General features: G+C 39.6%; 3 protein-coding genes across 4 annotated transcripts in view; 1 reads left to right on the top strand and 2 right to left on the bottom strand.

The window, feature by feature from the left end:
* The window catches only part of LOC123967479 (immunoglobulin lambda-1 light chain-like), a 20,999-nt gene extending 17,388 nt beyond the window's left edge, over positions 1 to 3,611 (bottom strand). The window contains exons 1-2 of the mRNA XM_046043587.1: positions 3,512 to 3,611; positions 3,094 to 3,421 (exon numbers count right to left, since the gene is read on the bottom strand). Coding sequence (XP_045899543.1) covers positions 3,094 to 3,421; positions 3,512 to 3,551 — 368 coding nt within the window. The 5' untranslated portion in view covers positions 3,552 to 3,611. The remainder of the gene's footprint in view (positions 1 to 3,093; positions 3,422 to 3,511) is intronic.
* Positions 3,612 to 7,037: 3,426 nt separating this feature from the next.
* si:dkey-282h22.5 (uncharacterized protein LOC107988040 homolog) lies at positions 7,038 to 9,047 on the bottom strand. Of its 2 annotated transcripts, none has more exons than XM_046043182.1 (4): positions 8,961 to 9,047; positions 8,689 to 8,790; positions 8,411 to 8,540; positions 7,038 to 7,650 (listed from the first exon to the last, which is right to left on the bottom strand). In XM_046043182.1, the coding sequence occupies exons 2-4, from the start codon at positions 8,780 to 8,782 to the stop codon at positions 7,371 to 7,373; spliced, it is 504 nt and encodes a 167-aa protein (XP_045899138.1). In that variant the 5' UTR covers positions 8,783 to 8,790; positions 8,961 to 9,047; the 3' UTR covers positions 7,038 to 7,370. The 2 variants fall into 2 exon arrangements, with proteins under 2 accessions (XP_045899138.1, XP_045899145.1); XM_046043189.1 differs by having other exon boundaries at positions 8,411 to 8,537.
* A 5,845-nt stretch (positions 9,048 to 14,892) lies between these two features.
* Positions 14,893 to 15,864, top strand: LOC123966738 (tetraspanin-10). Its single transcript, XM_046042867.1, has 2 exons — positions 14,893 to 15,456; positions 15,552 to 15,864. Exons 1-2 carry the CDS (start codon positions 14,996 to 14,998, stop codon positions 15,856 to 15,858), a joined length of 768 nt encoding a protein of 255 aa, XP_045898823.1. The 5' UTR covers positions 14,893 to 14,995; the 3' UTR covers positions 15,859 to 15,864.
* Positions 15,865 to 16,104: the final 240 nt, after the last annotated feature.

The raw sequence follows: 16,104 nt of genomic DNA, 5'->3' as shown, positions 1-16,104 counted from the left end.
CAAGGAAGCCATCTACACCAGGGTTGAGAAGCCGTCATTGAACAGGGGAGGGGGTCTACGCCACCACTTATCCCCCACTTACAATGCTGTCCTTTCATCACTTCCCAGGAAACTCAACAAACGTAACCTATTGGCCTCAGGTGAAGATACCAACGATGGTCGTTCAGTCTTGGCCACAGGTAGTCTCAACGACTGTAACGACTGTCGTCACAGCAACAAGGAACACTAACGAACCAGCGGTATCGATGACCCGGGATAACGACCCCACTGAGGTTAAATAGCTGAGTTTCCCTGCCAGTCAGTCAGAACTGAAGAAGTCCTTTGGATGAGGGACGAAACGTCTTCCAGTATCTTCAACCAAGTCCAGTTGCCCTTCATTTTAACCCTCGTTGGATTTCACAGTAAGTTACTTGTCAATTGTTGCTAGTTATTTATTGTGATTTGTTTTTACAATAAGTTGCTTATCAGTTTCTGCCAGTTATTTACTGTGAATTTCACAGTTCGTTTCTTACAGTGTAAACAAATGTTTGAAATCCGGACAAAAAAATATGTAGGCCTATAGAAAACATGTGACGCGGTGCTGCTGAACAGTTAAGGGAGAAAAAAATGATTCGCTGGAGGCAGGTGCAGCAAAGTGTCTCAATATTAGGCAACAAACTTTTCTTTTGTGCTGCTGTTACTTACATGAAGACAGTAGTGAGGATGCCTGCCTATTATTTCGCTACATTTTCCATTCATACCTTCATAACTTAACCAGTCTGTAATCTGCATTAGGCTTCATTAATCGAAGTGAGCTGTTATCCAGTCTCTGTGCGCAGTTACGCAGATCAGCCCTAGTGTCGGGTGCTTGTCACAGTCACAGAGCTGGGCAGATGTAAACATTTAGAAAATCAGGCAAAGGTCTTTGCAGTTCAAGGCTTTATTGTTCTACTAATACAACTGAAATCTAGTGAGCGCATACCATGGCACTGGTGACCTGCTGGAAAGCAACCTGCATAATTTTTTCAGAAGTTGGCAAATAAATACTTTAACTTTCCATTAACACGCATTTAAGCATTTTTAGTCTCTGCAGAGCAAATGAATACGCACTGTAACATCTATGTGTACATCAATGTAACATCAGATGATCACTGGATTGATTCTGATATATTAACAGTATTCTGTTATTGAAAAGAGCATCGCTTTCTTTTGATCAATATTAGCCTGTTTCTTTCACATTGGTTCCTGTTTGTTTTATAGCAATGTCGACGGTGAGTCCATAAACTGAATGTCGCTGGTAAAAACAATCTTTGCTTTGACTCAGCAGCTACCAGCTGTTATTTATTCAGCAAATAATCATTTCTGAGATGCACAGAGAGAGAGAAAATATGAGTGGATAAAATAGTCCTGTTGGATTTTAGGCATGACGCACAGCTTCCTCTATATGTAGGCTTACCCTGCTTCAACAACGAGCTGCTCCTGTGTTACTGCCACAAAAATTGTTTGCGTTGTGGACATTATGTAAGCTGGTAATGATACAGACTGGCTACCAACCACTAACTTCGACTTGCCTCTGGGGGGTTTTAGCCAATTAGCTACCTCCATGCTAGCAACGCAGAGTCGCATATTAGCTTGGTAGCTATAGGTGCATGGTTTCAGAAATCAGGAACCTCAGCTACTTCAAAACAGCTGTTCAGAAATCAATGAGTGACGTCATAGACACTGTCGATTTTTTTATACAGTCAATCATCATAATACATGCAGTAATGTGCGCAGCATATCGACACAAAGGTATCAGTCATCGGCTCAGACTTGACTTAGTGGGCGGGCCAAAACACATTGATTGACAGGTTGGGCTCCCAAAGGAAAGGCAATGACAATGAGTCTCATAAGGGAAAAGCAAAAGCAAATTTGTATATTTATTATTTAATTCATTTATTCTTTCATTCTTATTTTCTTGTTTTATTAATTCATTAATTCTTGCATATCTTTCCACATTTATTTATTTATTATTTTATTCATTCATTATTTCTTTTTTATATTTCCACATGTATTTATTTATTCTTTTATTCATTTATTGATTGTTCTGGCACTTTAGGTGCTCCCAAGATGTGAATTTGGAGAGGAGAAACCAGAGTCATAGTTTGGAGAGCTTTGAAGACAAACTGAGAAAATTCTCCAGGAATCTGTTTAAACCAGCGAGCTCCAACATCAGTAACAGTCTCCAGGTTCCAGTCCATGGTGGCTGTCCTTTCTCCTTTCCTCAGATTATGTAAATAAACCCCTAATAATAACATTAAGTGCAAAACATTTTTTTTCTGGTTTCAAGACTTCATTAAAGCTATTAAAATGGTATGTTCTGCGGTGAACTTCTGAAACATGTCATCAGTCCAGAATCATGATTACCAGCAATTTTCATGAAAATTAGAAAATTCATGAAGTACCAAGATATAAAAATGTTGCTGAGTCTGTTTTATGAGCGGTTAAAAAGGCCCTGAGTCTCCAGCATTAGTGTTAAGTTAAAAGAGAGTGTAAACACAAATGTTTATTGCTGCATTTTATTATCCCTAAAGATTCTCTGTAAACTATCCACTGACATAGGCAGCACAGTGAATTTAAATTTTTAGAAGGTTATATTTTATAACCTTGATTTTGTGGGTTTAGTTAATATCGATTTACTAAACCCAGATGATGTGTTTTTGGACTCATCTTTGTTTATATGTGTTTAATGTTCTCGACTCAAGGTCCTCTCTGGTCCTACTGATTGATATGAATATTTGCCCGATATATTTGTACCCAAGGTCAAGAATGAATCTCTATGATTAACTTTGTCTGTTACATATTGGTGTTTTGTCACTGTGCTTTCCAGTCCAAATGAGAATAACAAAACAAAAAGCAGAAAACATCTAATATGCAATTTAATTACTTATACTGTTCAGTGGTTGAAAAAATATTTATATGAAATTGGTATTTCAAAAAAAGATTGAGGAAACTGGCTTGTACTAATTTTTTTTCTCCAGTGGGCTAGTAGGAGAGCATTAGTTGATGTGTGAAAGACTCAAAAAGCAGAAGTATTTGTGAGGACGTTTTTGTCACAGAGTAAATCACTGTGATGCGTACTCATTCACAGAGCTGTCCCATGTTTTACAGTAATAGACTGCTGAGTCTCCCTCTTCCACATTGTTGATGATCAAACGATAATCTGATTGAGACTGATGAGTAGATGTGAACTTGGGAGATGAGAAACCAGAGCCATAGGTTGGAGAGCTTGAGCTGTGATGAAAATATAAGACAAACTGAGGAACTCCTCCAGGAATCTGTTTATACCAGCGAGCTCCACTGTTAGTAACAGTCCCCAGGTTACAGTCCATGGTGGCTGTCTCTCCTTTCCTCAGCGTCACAACAGGAGGCTTCTGTGTCACCAGCGTCACACCACTCACACCTGGAAACAACAAGATGACGTGGAGTCAAGAGAAACACAGACTGATGAATCCAACATGAGGTCAAAGCTGCAGTAAGTCAGCCTCCTTACATGTTAGAGCAGTGATGAGAGTGCAGAGGGTCCCCAGCATGGTGTCTGTGTGTGCTGAGAATGGCCTTGTAACTTGGAAAGTGAGCTTACTGCTGACAGATTAGAGGCTTTGGAGGATGAGGAGAGGAGGTGCTGGAGGAGCAATTTAATACAACACTGAAACTGAGAGTGACTGACAGGAGGAGGAGCTTTGCTCACATCTGCATGGTTTGTCACACTTGTTGGTCTCTTATCTTCTGTAAAGGGAAAAGTAAACTTTCTGTCTCATTAATTGTCAATGTAGGCCATGTCTCTCCCGAACCCAACATATTACAACATCGAGAGTTTGTTTCTTTCCTAAAAAATGATTCATAAATGTGATTGGTTTTGAGAAAGTATTTTTTTTTTGTTGTTGTAATTACACACATGTTTTCATATTTTCACAAGAAACATCTACTGCAGGATATATTCTTTGACTCTGCACACATGAGCATAATTCATACCCATTAGAGATAAACCAAAAGTTAATAATGAAACCATCAGTGTGTTTCCAGTCAGAAAAGGTTCCCTCTGATTGTACAGAGAGCTGACACTTGATCTCTTCATTTACATGGAGCTATAAATAAGGTGAGGAGGCCTGCAGGTTAGGTTAACGTTAAATGGATTCTCCTGAATGAGAAGCACCAAAATTTCCTCTGCCTGGGATTGACGGGGAAATGAAAAAAAGAAAAGAAAAAAAATTCTTATCTCAAGTTCACAGGAAAACAACATTCATTATCTCAAGATAATTATTCCGTTATCACAGGAAAAACGGAAATTGATGGCCGCTTAGGGCTTCCTTAGAACATAAAAGGAGAGTAATCCTTTTATTTTTATTTACTTTTATAGCTCTTACGGTGTGTTCAGGTTTATGGAGCTACAGTATTGTCCTACACTAAACAAAATTATAAATGCAACACTTTTGTTTTTGCCCCCATTCATCATGAGCTAGTCGTGATGAATGGGGGCAACATCTGCATGGTTTGTCACATTTCTTAATCTCATATCATCTATTTGCTTATATGATTTACATGTGTTTAATGTTTTAACAGGAGACATCTAATGCAGGATATAAGCTTTGGCTCTGCACACATGAACATAATTCACACACATTAGAAGTAAACTCTGCTGACACTTGACCTCTTCATTTACATGGAGCTATAAATAAGGAGAGGAGGCCTGCAGGTGCATCCGGGGAAGGAAGAGAGGGAGGAGTAGAGAGGTGATGCTTCACTGACGGAGGATGAAAACTCAGTTTCATTTGCTCATTTTATCAGATTTTTCTAATGTCTCAAACCACTGCAAGTAACCAGATAATAAGAAATATTAATCAAGTTTAATAACAAAAACATGTATTAACAATGTTGTTTCTTCATTTGCAGTAATTCCTTTTCCTAAATTGTACACGCAGAGCTCAGTAACAAGATAAAAAATTTAAAGCACAATAATATAGAAATATGTCTACCATCTGTGTTTCTCTGAATCAGCTGTGAGGAACATTAAAATTGCCATAGAATTTGGTGTAAAGATATTGCAGTTAAAACACTGTTTAAACTGTCGTAAGTACAAATAAGCACAAACTTGTTTAATTCACAATGTTTTTTGCTGAATGAGTCTCACTCAGTTCTAGTTCAGTGACGGTGGAGAACGGTATTTTGTTAACTTATAGAAAATATTCTAATCATAGGCCATAAATTCAGTATATACGTCCCACCCTCAATGACTTAAACCTCCTCCTTACATCACAAGACACAACAGTTAGTGCCACAATCAGCAATTTGCACCACATGAAATGTGAGCAAATTATTCTCATTACACTGATATTTCCTCATTTTCTTTCTACCAGAAATCTCTTTTTCCTCTTAAAGCTGTTTTGGTTACTGCTGACTACACAGTTGATCTGTGCGGAGGTGAAGCCAGCAACGTTCCTCCTCTGATACACATATGTAGGAGGACACAGGAGGTGTGTGTGTGAAAATATGCTTAATCAAACATACTGATATTAGTAAGCTGAGTCAACACATTTGTATAAGTTCAAGTAGATTTGGATGTTTATGTTGAATGTATATGAGGAAGTTAGAAATCGATGCTCAGTTGCTTCATTCTTTGTTGAGAAGAAGTGTTTGTGAGGAGGTTTTTGTCACAGTGTAATTCACTGTGATACCCACTCATTAACAGAGCCGTCCCATGTTTGACAGTAATAGATTGCTGTGTCTCCCTCCTCTACATTGTTGATGATCAAATAATAAGCTGATTGACTGCAATAATTAGACGAGTGTTTCGGAGAGGAGAAACCAGATCCATAAGTTACAGACCACCACCGGCTATAGTAAGCAAGCAAAAACTGAGGAACTCCTCCAGGAATCTGTTTATACCAGCGAGCTTCACTGTTAGTAACAGTCCCCAGGTTACAGTCCATGGTGACTGTCTCTCCCTTCCTCAGCGTCACAACAGGAGGCTTCTGTGTCACCACCGTCACACCACTCACACCTGGAAACAACAAGATGACATGGAGTCAAGAGAAACACCCAGACTGATGAATCCAACATGAGGTCAAAGCTGCAGTAAGTCAGCCTCCTTACATGTTAGAGCAGTGATGAGAGTGCAGAGGGTCCCCAGCATGGTGTCAGTGTGTGCTGAGAATGGCCTTGTAACTTGGAAAGTGAGCTTACTGCTGACAGATTAGAGGGTTTGGAGGATGAGGAGAGGAGGTGCTGGAGGAGCAATTTAATACAACACTGAAACTGAGAGTGACTGACAGGAGGAGGAGCTTTGCTTACTTTGCTTGCTTCTGTAAAGGGGAAAGTCTTTTCTGTCTTTATTATTGTCAAAGTAGATGAAAACCTTTTATTTGTACAGTGGAACAATATCTGGTTTGTTGCATTTGTTACTAAATTATAACCTCCTGTGTTAAACCACAGGTTTTCATTTCATCAACCCATCGTGATACCTTTTGTAGTATAGTGTTGTTAAGATGGCTTAATTATTTATTTATTTTGGTTGTGACGGAGAGGAAACAATGAACAGGTGAATTGTTTTTGCTCTCCAAAATTCATCAAGATGTCAGAAACAGGGTTTCTTTCAGTCTTGCTTATGATTCAGTTTGAAATTCTACTTAAATAGGTAGGCCAATCAGGATATTACAGACAGGAAAACCATTTTAAGCACAAAGCTGTACTTTCTCATACCAGTTTCTTATAGATGCATAGTAAAAGAAGATAAAAAATAGTGTGATTAAAGATTCTAATAAATATATCAGGTTCATATATCATTAATCAGAGGGTTGGTGAGTAGCACAATGTGAAGTGATTTGTCCTTCTAAAGTTGACAAATGCTCAAAGTGCACTCCATTTACAATGTACAATGTAGATTAATATAACTTTACCTTTTTTGTATTATTAATCTATATTTTTTATTTTCTTGGGTAAAACAACTCAAATACAAACAATGGTCATACAATGTTAATTAATGTTAAAACAAGTATTTATATACTGTATTATATCAGAATTATAGATTATCTTTTCGGCCTTATGTCACTTTGTAGCCAGCTATTAATACACACAGAGCAGCAGGATGACAGGGAGATAATTTGACACATGCTGCCACCTTGTGGTTGAAAGTGACTTTGTACAAAGAAGCAAAGATAAATACATTTTCAGAGATAAAAAAAAAAGTTCCATCATCTTTTCTACACCATGCATCACTAAACCAGTCTTTTTTATGTGACCTCTTCTCACATCACACTCATCAATAAAAAAACTAATCATTGTCTTCTGAAAAATATATAAACATATCAGCTCTTGTTTGATACATCAGCATTAGTGAATAAAACAGCATATGACTAAGGTCTCTGTGGCCCTCTCCTCCTCGCTCTGATATGTGTTGGCTCCTTGATAATCCCCCTGCCGGGACCCCTCATCTGTGCTCGCAGTGGAGACCTCAGACCGACGCTGGGGGGAATCCTCTGCACGGGACGCTGAGGCCGAGTGAATCTGCCGTCCTTGAGGTCATCCACAAAACCCTCCACACTGTCAAACTTTGTGGTGAGCCTCCCCAGCTCGTCTTTTAGAGTGTTAAACTGCCTGTAGAGGTCTGTCAGAGCGTCTGACAGAGGCTGGATCCTGGGCACACAAAGAGACATTTGGGAAAGTACAAATGAAGTAAATCATGTCAGCGTTCGAATGACCAGTCAAAGAGCTTTGGCCCCGTAATGTTCCACAAGCTCACATCAAACAAGAACATTGTTTATTGTCATAACCAAGAGGAGAACCGAGTAAAATTGGCACCATGAACATGAAAGTCACGGCATGCTGTTAAGCAGGAACAGCCCCATCATCTGCAGGAAACATCAGGATAACAGACTAAAAGGAAGTCCCTTAAAAAAAGATAGAAATAGCAGATCTTTGCACCAAATTGAAGAAAGGACACTGATCCTGCAGTTCAGCTGAAATGGTTACTCAAACTTAACTGTTAGTATCATGGTCCTGAGCGTGAACTCCAAAAAAGTAAAGGTTCAGTGACTTGCAGTAATATCATCAGAACACAAGGCTGAATTTCCCGTACTATTTTGGCACAGTCTACCTAGTGAGGTCATTTTTAAAGCAGAGTCGGCCTCGTGTGGTCCAGAGCAATCACTGATCACATTACTGGCTCTGACAGGTCAGTGGTCATGCGCAAAGCAGAACAGAAGTTACATAATTCCTAATTTCGTACCACTGCAAGGAACACTAAAATGTTCACTGACGTCATTGAATGTTGTTATTCTTGCACATTTCAAACCTCTCTTACTCAACATTTTAACTTTCTGTTTTCTCTTCTTGTTCTTGCTTCTCCCATCACTGCAATTTACAATCGGTCCTGTCAAAAGCCAGTGTGACCCACCTGTTGTATTCAGGCAGGACAGAGGCGTGGTCATTGATCAGGAGGTCTTTCAGTTGGGTTACGATGGCATATTTCCAGTTGTCCAGTACCTGGGTCAGGTTGGAGCAAGTGTTGCGGCTGGTGTGTTCTGCTGAAGACAGACATTTAAAAGATGTAGTATGATGTATTACCATTCCTGTAAATTTAACCTAAAACACTGATGCCTTTGAAAAGAAACCTGTTTGCTAATCATCAACAGACAACAGGAACATCAAGAGTGACAACACATAGGTCCTGACCTTTAGGGTCCCGTAATGAGGTTTCCTGTTTCCATTTCTGAGCTCCACATGTTAAGATCACGCAGAGCAGGACCAGAACCCCCTTTGTCCTCATCTTGCTGACTAACGAAAACAGAAGTAGAGGAATACAGAGAAACAGAAACAAATGTATATAAAAGTGATGCTCGGCAAGCTTAGTAAGACACACTTTTACTTGACGTTTAATTATTTTTATTGAAGATACTAGGAAATCTGGATGATAGCATATAGATTGGCATTGGGTTTTACTATACCTTTCTTTGAAGTAGTGAAGGGGGTCTTTCCAGGTCACAGCAGCAGAACACGCTCTGCAGTACGATCCTTCAACCGTGACACAAAACATGACCAGGGCAGCGCTCTCCTTATAACTGCCTCCCTAATCTCCCAGAGCCATTCCCCCACCTGCTCCCACCCACTTCAGTGATGCAGGACTGTGACACACTCTGTTCCTTCAGAGCATGCATACACAGACACATAACATGGCAGCCAAAGGCAAAGCTCCCCAACGTGTGCACACACACGCTTTCCATTTCAGTCTCCAATGTGTCTTGCAGACTGTGCATCTACTACAATGATAAATAACCCACAGAACCTGAATGGGAGGTCCCGATAATCCCCTATCTACTGCACTCCTTATGGGCTCTAATCCAGAGGAGGTGTTTGATGTAGCTGGATGGCTTCAGCATAGCATTCTTACTGCCTACTGTAATACAATCTGCTCAACATCTGGGCTACGACAGACCAAGCCAGCAATGGTCCCTTTAACGGTCAGGGGTGATGAAGCTGAAAATAAGGGGATGAAAACACACTTTGTTTAGAGTCACTCATTAATAAAATAGTCTATTTTAGAGAATATTTAGTAGTTTTCCTCACTCTGGGGCTGCAGAAGACAAGTTCTTATTATCAATTTTAAAACAGTTGTTAAAATTGGAAATACTTACAACCCTGAAAAGTCCCCTCGCCCCTAAACTGCCAACATCTTGAACTCAAATGATAAAAATAATTAGTCTAGATAATTTATGTGGCAATAATATCACTGCTGATGGAGGATGATGCAACACATTTGTGTCACGTAGTAAGAGTAATTCCTTTTATCTATAATCTGAACAGTTTTGGGCAGACAAGTGCAGCTGGACCCAAAGGAAGTAGAAAAATATATTTCACCAAAGCACATTTTCCTTCATTTTTAAATACCGGGCAAAAGGAGAGCCTTTCCTTTGTCGGCTCTGAAATGAAATACCTTTTGTGGCAAGAAATTCCAGCTCTGATCTATTCCAGATCAGAGCTCCTTATTCCATTTGAAAGGCTACTCATGCTGCTGCATCCTGTGCTGATGTCTGCAGACAGTATTGATATATGGCAAGAGGTTTTCCATCACTGCTGGAAAAGAATCTGACTGAGTAAAAGTCCCTGCCATCTGCACCAACTTTAAACCAATACAGGAAACCTTCTGTACTGCATGCTGTAATGAACATCATGCCATCTGTACCATACATCTTCAGTGCTGACATGACTGAATTGGATTTCATTCAAACAGTAGGAACTTAATAGTCCGTGAAGGAAATGATTTATAAACAAGGAAACTGTGGGATTTATGAGATTTCACCTGACGCCCAGCTGATAATCTAGTCTGTCAGCAAACAGTCACAGTAAATTAGTTGATTTGTAAATCTGGAATGATCTTACTAGATGTTAACCAATTTATGTAGATTCAAATTTGACATTTAAGTGTAACTTTTTTTGATGGTTTATCTTTTGATCATCACAGACTAAAGTTCATTGTACATCCTCAGCTTATTATTTTCCACTACATCAGTGGAAATGTGCAGTAGCAGCAGCGCAGTGAGAGAAGGTATGTCACTTATGTGCAGTGGATGAATTACTGAGCAACACCTCGGGGCACAAATACTCCACTATGAGTACAAGTCATGCATTCTAAACCTTACCAAAGCGTGACTACCAAAGGATCCGCATAAAAAGGTACCAAAAGTAAAAGTACCTATTATGCAGCAGAATGGCCGCTGTTACAGTTAATGTTGGATTATTGCTGCTGATTATTTTACAGCATTTTAAATTGTAGCTGGTCAAAGTAAATACTTCACTTTTTATGTTTTATCTGTAACAATGCATCATAGTTTATGAGCTGATCATATGTTTTGAATTTAAATAGTTCACGGTAAACAGTAAAGATTGCAGAAAAATGTAGTAGAGTATTATATTTGCCTATGAAATGCAATAAAGTAGAAGCATAAAATATCATAAAATGCTGATATTCTAGTGAAGCACCTCGAATAAACATCTAAAATTGCCTACCGCCACTGGTCACTATGTATCTTTATAGAACAGCGAATAGTTAAAGGTACCTGCTAAGATTGTATCCAGCTACAGGCGCCCCGCCACACACATTAATCTGCTATGTCAAGAAGGCAAAACTCTGACTTCCTCATTTATCTATAAGGTCCGCAACAAGTGTGACAAATCATAATTTGTTATTCTGTTAATGCACATTAATATGGAAACAGATTTATGGCAGCACTAATGAGTGTTATAGCCCCATCTGGAGTCTGCCACCAGTCAGTCTCAGGCCCAGCCTGCAGCAGTAGACCGACTGCCTTCCAGCTCCCTGCAGCTCAGTCCAGCAGAGCCAGAGGAAAGAATGACAGCAGCGGACCAGCAGAGCCAGAGAGTGAGAGAACCAGGTCTCTCTCTGTCTGTTTTTTAACTCACCGTCACATTTGCTCTCTCTCACGTGCTGCTTGTTATTGACTCACAGCAGCACATCACTTCATGATGACTTTATCAGAGCAATGTTATGGATTAAAATTGAAATATATCAGCCAAACAGAAGGTGCGCCATGAGGATTCTCGAGTTTCCTGCTGAGCCACTTGACTGTCAGTGTTTATAGAAAGAGACAGATGACCAAGAAGATGGTGTCGGGTATCTTACCTCATATGACTTTTAACAATTATCCCAAAAAGCGTGACACGAGGGATGTAACCAATTAGACTTAGTTTCACACTTGAAAGGAGCTGCTACAATCCTGATCTGGTTTTGATGACACTTAAAGAGAATATGGATCTTCCAACTGACTGGACCAAAATGTACGTGCATCATATGATGAGGTTGACATGTTTACAAGGCAGCAAGCCCTGTTTTCTCTTATGTTGCTGGCTGCCAGTTTCTGTTGCCTCCAGTGTTTGAGCTAAGCTTGGCTAAACACATCCCGGAGCAACTGCTCTAATCAACATAGTTGAAATTCACTTCAGAAATGTTCATGAAATGATCACATTTATTCTCTGTGGGTAGTCTACAAACACCTTTATCAGAGGGAATAAACCTGATAAGTAGCCTACACATGATTGTATTTATATAGAGTTATCAATAAAAGTGCTATTATCTATACCATTTTTCATTTTTAGTCTGTACCACTATTACCTTTACCTTTATCTGTATTTCTGTGTGGATACTGTATTGCTGCTACTTTTACAATAAAAACTCCCTTTGGGAATGTTTGGTCCACCTCCATTTACATTCTAAGCATTAGATGGATTATTAGAAACACTTTCATGTATTTGTATTATTTTTTTACGTGTTATATGAATATGAATCTGCCACAAGACCTTGTGTAGATGACACTTGGCCTGCGTCTTTTAGAATCAGGAGTGTTCACTTCTATCTAGTGGTCACAGAGAGGAACTGCAACTCTACTTTGAATTTATGGCTAATAGGTTACCGTGCCATCATCAGTATAAATTTTAATAAAATCATTATGTAAAACTAATTGTTAGAATTATTATTAACCATACTAAGGCAGTAAATCAGTATTGGCAATATAATAAATAGCTGCTTTTTGTTATGGCAGAAAATGTTTTCCCCTTACAGTTAATCTATTATGCATGTTCTTTTATTATTATTATTATTAGTAGTAGTAGTAGTAGTATTAGTATTGGTTGTTGTTGTTGTTGTTGTTATGTCTTATAGGTATATATTGTTTCTATCCTTAACCTTTCTTTCTTCTATACTTCTTATGTTTGTTTGTCCACATTTACTAGGGTTTAGGTAAGCGCTGTGAGATTGTTTTAGTGTTTTCAAGGAGAGGAGAGGATCTCTGTTCCCAAAAACATAGAAATCTAGACTGTATAAATGATTATACATCCCTTTCACCAAACAAGAAATTATAAATGAACTAACAGAAATGATCATGGAATTATTTTGTTCAGAGTTGTGGATCCACATGCTAGTGGAACAAGAAAACACAGGATAGTAGAAAAAACAGAGTGGGAGAGTGTTGCATGGTGAATTGTGTTTCTGCTAAAACACAGTGATAGCCAAGCAGGAGCCTGTAACATGCAGCATTACCAAGCCTGGAACTACTTCTCACTCATCCATAAAAGAAAGCTGCGGTTTGTCATGGAAATTGTATAGTGCTGTGGAGGGATTAAGCAAATAATTGAGTGCCATAACACTGTTCATGATCATAGCTGCAGCCATGAAATGGATGGACCGAGAAGATTAGCGCAATGTGCTGAGAAATGTTAAATCACTTTAAGTTTATGTATACATCTCACTCATTATAGCATATTGACGTTTTCTGTATATTATTATAACATATCATCAGTTTCCCTGCTGTATCTGACAGATTATTTCCTCTCGATGTACTACGAGAGCCTTTTTTTTTCTTAACTGTGTTGAGATGGTGGGTGGAAACCTTACACGTTGATTGCTCTTATTTTCCAACTGCCAAAATAAATTCCAGTCAATAATACCAGAGCCAGCAGAATGGTCGTTCTTAGCCAAACAGCCCTAACCATGCAATGAAATGATAGCTCACATGATAACAATTAGGAATATATTTTTCTGAGGTTAGATCTGATCTGCATTGAGGGCCTTTGATCTTTTAAGTAGATGTGTTAATACTCTGTTAATTCTAATAAATATCCCAGCAGCTACTGGATGGATTGCCATGAAATTATAGGCATTCATGTTGAATCCTAATGACTTTGTGATCCCCTGACTTCATCTGGCACCAACTGCAACTCAAAGTTTTCCCTTATCCAATATTTACACGAAAAATTGGCCATTGACTTTTCATCTACCACCACCATGAGGTTCACATTTATGGTTTGGACTGGCATGTCTCGACAACAATTAGATAGGCTGCCGTGGAATTTGGCACATTAAACAGTATTTGAATACCTTGATATTTCCTCTAGCATCACCATCAGGTCGCAATGGAACATTCCTATCAGCCTCAGTTGTACTTTGTGTTTGTAGCTAACTAGCAAATGTTAGCATGCTAACACACTAAACCAAAAATTATCATGATCAACATTATATCTGTTTCATTGTGAGCTTGTTAGCATGCAGACATTAGAATTTACCTTGAAGCACAGCCTGACTGACCTTGTGGGGGCAGGGACCCCCAGGTTGGGAACCACTGCAATAAACAATTAGGAAACCAAGGCAGCTGACCAGGTCGCCACTCAATCATGAACAAAAAAATGCACATATCAACTTATACATTGTTTTTAAATAAACAATAAGTAATTTTTAGTTTTGTACAGTGTTTTTGTTTCCAAACACACGTTTTCTCTTTAACTACCCACTTATTTTCCAAGTGCAATCAAATTGTTATGTAACACCTTCACATCTCAGATGTTCATGTGTGTAAACCTCACATCAAAATTCTCTTGTTCTAGTCAGACTCCTGCTCTTGAGTCTCTCATACATGCTATGATAAGCATAATCCCCTCAGTGTGACTCTCACATGATGACGAAATCCCACGCCTCGCAGCAGCTAGAGGCTAAACACTGCATGGTGTCTCCACCTCAGCTCACATGCTCCTTTGTTCATACTGTAGCCAATGCCGCCCCTATGTTCATTCTGACCTGGCAGAAGCACAGGGAGAATCATCTCCCGGTGGTTGACAACATGAGGAGATATTTGTTTATAAAAAGGATTCTTTTAATGTGGTCGAGGAGGGACACTACGCAGAATGAGTCCAGTCCGCTCATACCAAAGGTAAGGAGTCCCTTTTGAATCTCTGTTTTTGTTATGTGAGGTTCTTTTCTGAAAATTTGCTACCTTTCTGTGTAGTAAAATGTTTGAGGTAGGTTAAGTTATCTAAAACTATGGTATTTAGTTGCATTCCTGTGTGTCCACAGGCAGACTCTGCAAAAGAGGATTCTGCAGAGCTTGGTCGTGAATTTCACCAATCAGGCCAAGACAATGGACAGGAAGACAACAGACCTGTTCATGCAAGTATCCAACCCTACAGATATTCTTTGATGGACTATTTCCTAAAGTACATCCTGTTCCTATGCAATCTGGTGTTCACAATTCTGGGCATGGTGGTTCTTGGTCTGGGGACATGGGGCCTCATCAGCAAAGAGTCGTTTGCTCAGGAGAAGATCGGCAGTATCGGCACCGACCCAATGCTCATACTTGTGACTCTAGGCTTTGTGCTGATGTTGCTCTGCCTGTCAGGCTGCGTGGGCACCTTAAGAGAAAACTGCTCCTTACTGAAGCTGTTCTCTGCCGCCGTGCTGGTGCTCATCACAGCCCAGGTGCTGACCGCCATTATGGCCTACAGTCTACAAGGTCTGATTGAAAGCTACCTGCATTCAGGGATGTTAGCTGCCATGGTGCGCTACCAGGACGATCTGGATCTGAGGTTCATCATGGACGAGATTCAGACAAATATGCAGTGCTGTGGGGCAGATAACTACCGTGACTGGGAGATCAACATGTGAGTAGAGGGTGACTAACTTGGATATATTTCCAAAAAAAACTGAAGTAAATATGCTGCTAAGAGTGTTATTGGATATATTTTCCTTTCCTCAGATATTACAACTGCTCAGCTCCAGGAGTGCTGGCCTGTGGGGTCCCTGCGACATGCTGTGTGGACCCTTTGGAGAACGGCACAGTGTGGAACTCTCAGTGTGGTTTAGGAGCCCAGCTGCTGGATGAGTTCACAGCTCAGAGTGTGATCTTTCTGGGCGGTTGCCTGGGGGGAATCTCTCGTTGGATCAAGCAACATGAAGGCCTGATAGGGACAGTTGGAATCGTCGTACTGGGGGTCCAGGTTCTGACTGTGTTCATCACTATGCGGCTGTTAGAAAGCATCCAGTGGCATAAAGTTTACAGATAACATGGGCTGAAGAATATATTGTGTGCTGATATTTAATGAGCGCTAACTGCCTTTGGATCTCCACCTTTGTCATCTGTAGTGAACATAATGTATACCCAACTCAGATGACTGCGCCTGTTTGCCCGTGGAAATGATAAATAACTACTTATTTTGACTAAGAAAATTTCAACATTAAATGTTATGGTGACAGACCAAAGTGCATTATTCAACGTGCAACAAGCCGTGTTTTGATTCAGAAAGAAATTC

This window comes from Micropterus dolomieu, linkage group LG02 (assembly GCF_021292245.1).
Source record: "Micropterus dolomieu isolate WLL.071019.BEF.003 ecotype Adirondacks linkage group LG02, ASM2129224v1, whole genome shotgun sequence".
Taxonomy (NCBI): Eukaryota; Metazoa; Chordata; class Actinopteri; order Centrarchiformes; family Centrarchidae; genus Micropterus; species Micropterus dolomieu.
The sequence above is the reverse complement of the archived record's forward strand: the minus strand, read 5'-3'. Positions and strand labels throughout refer to the sequence as shown.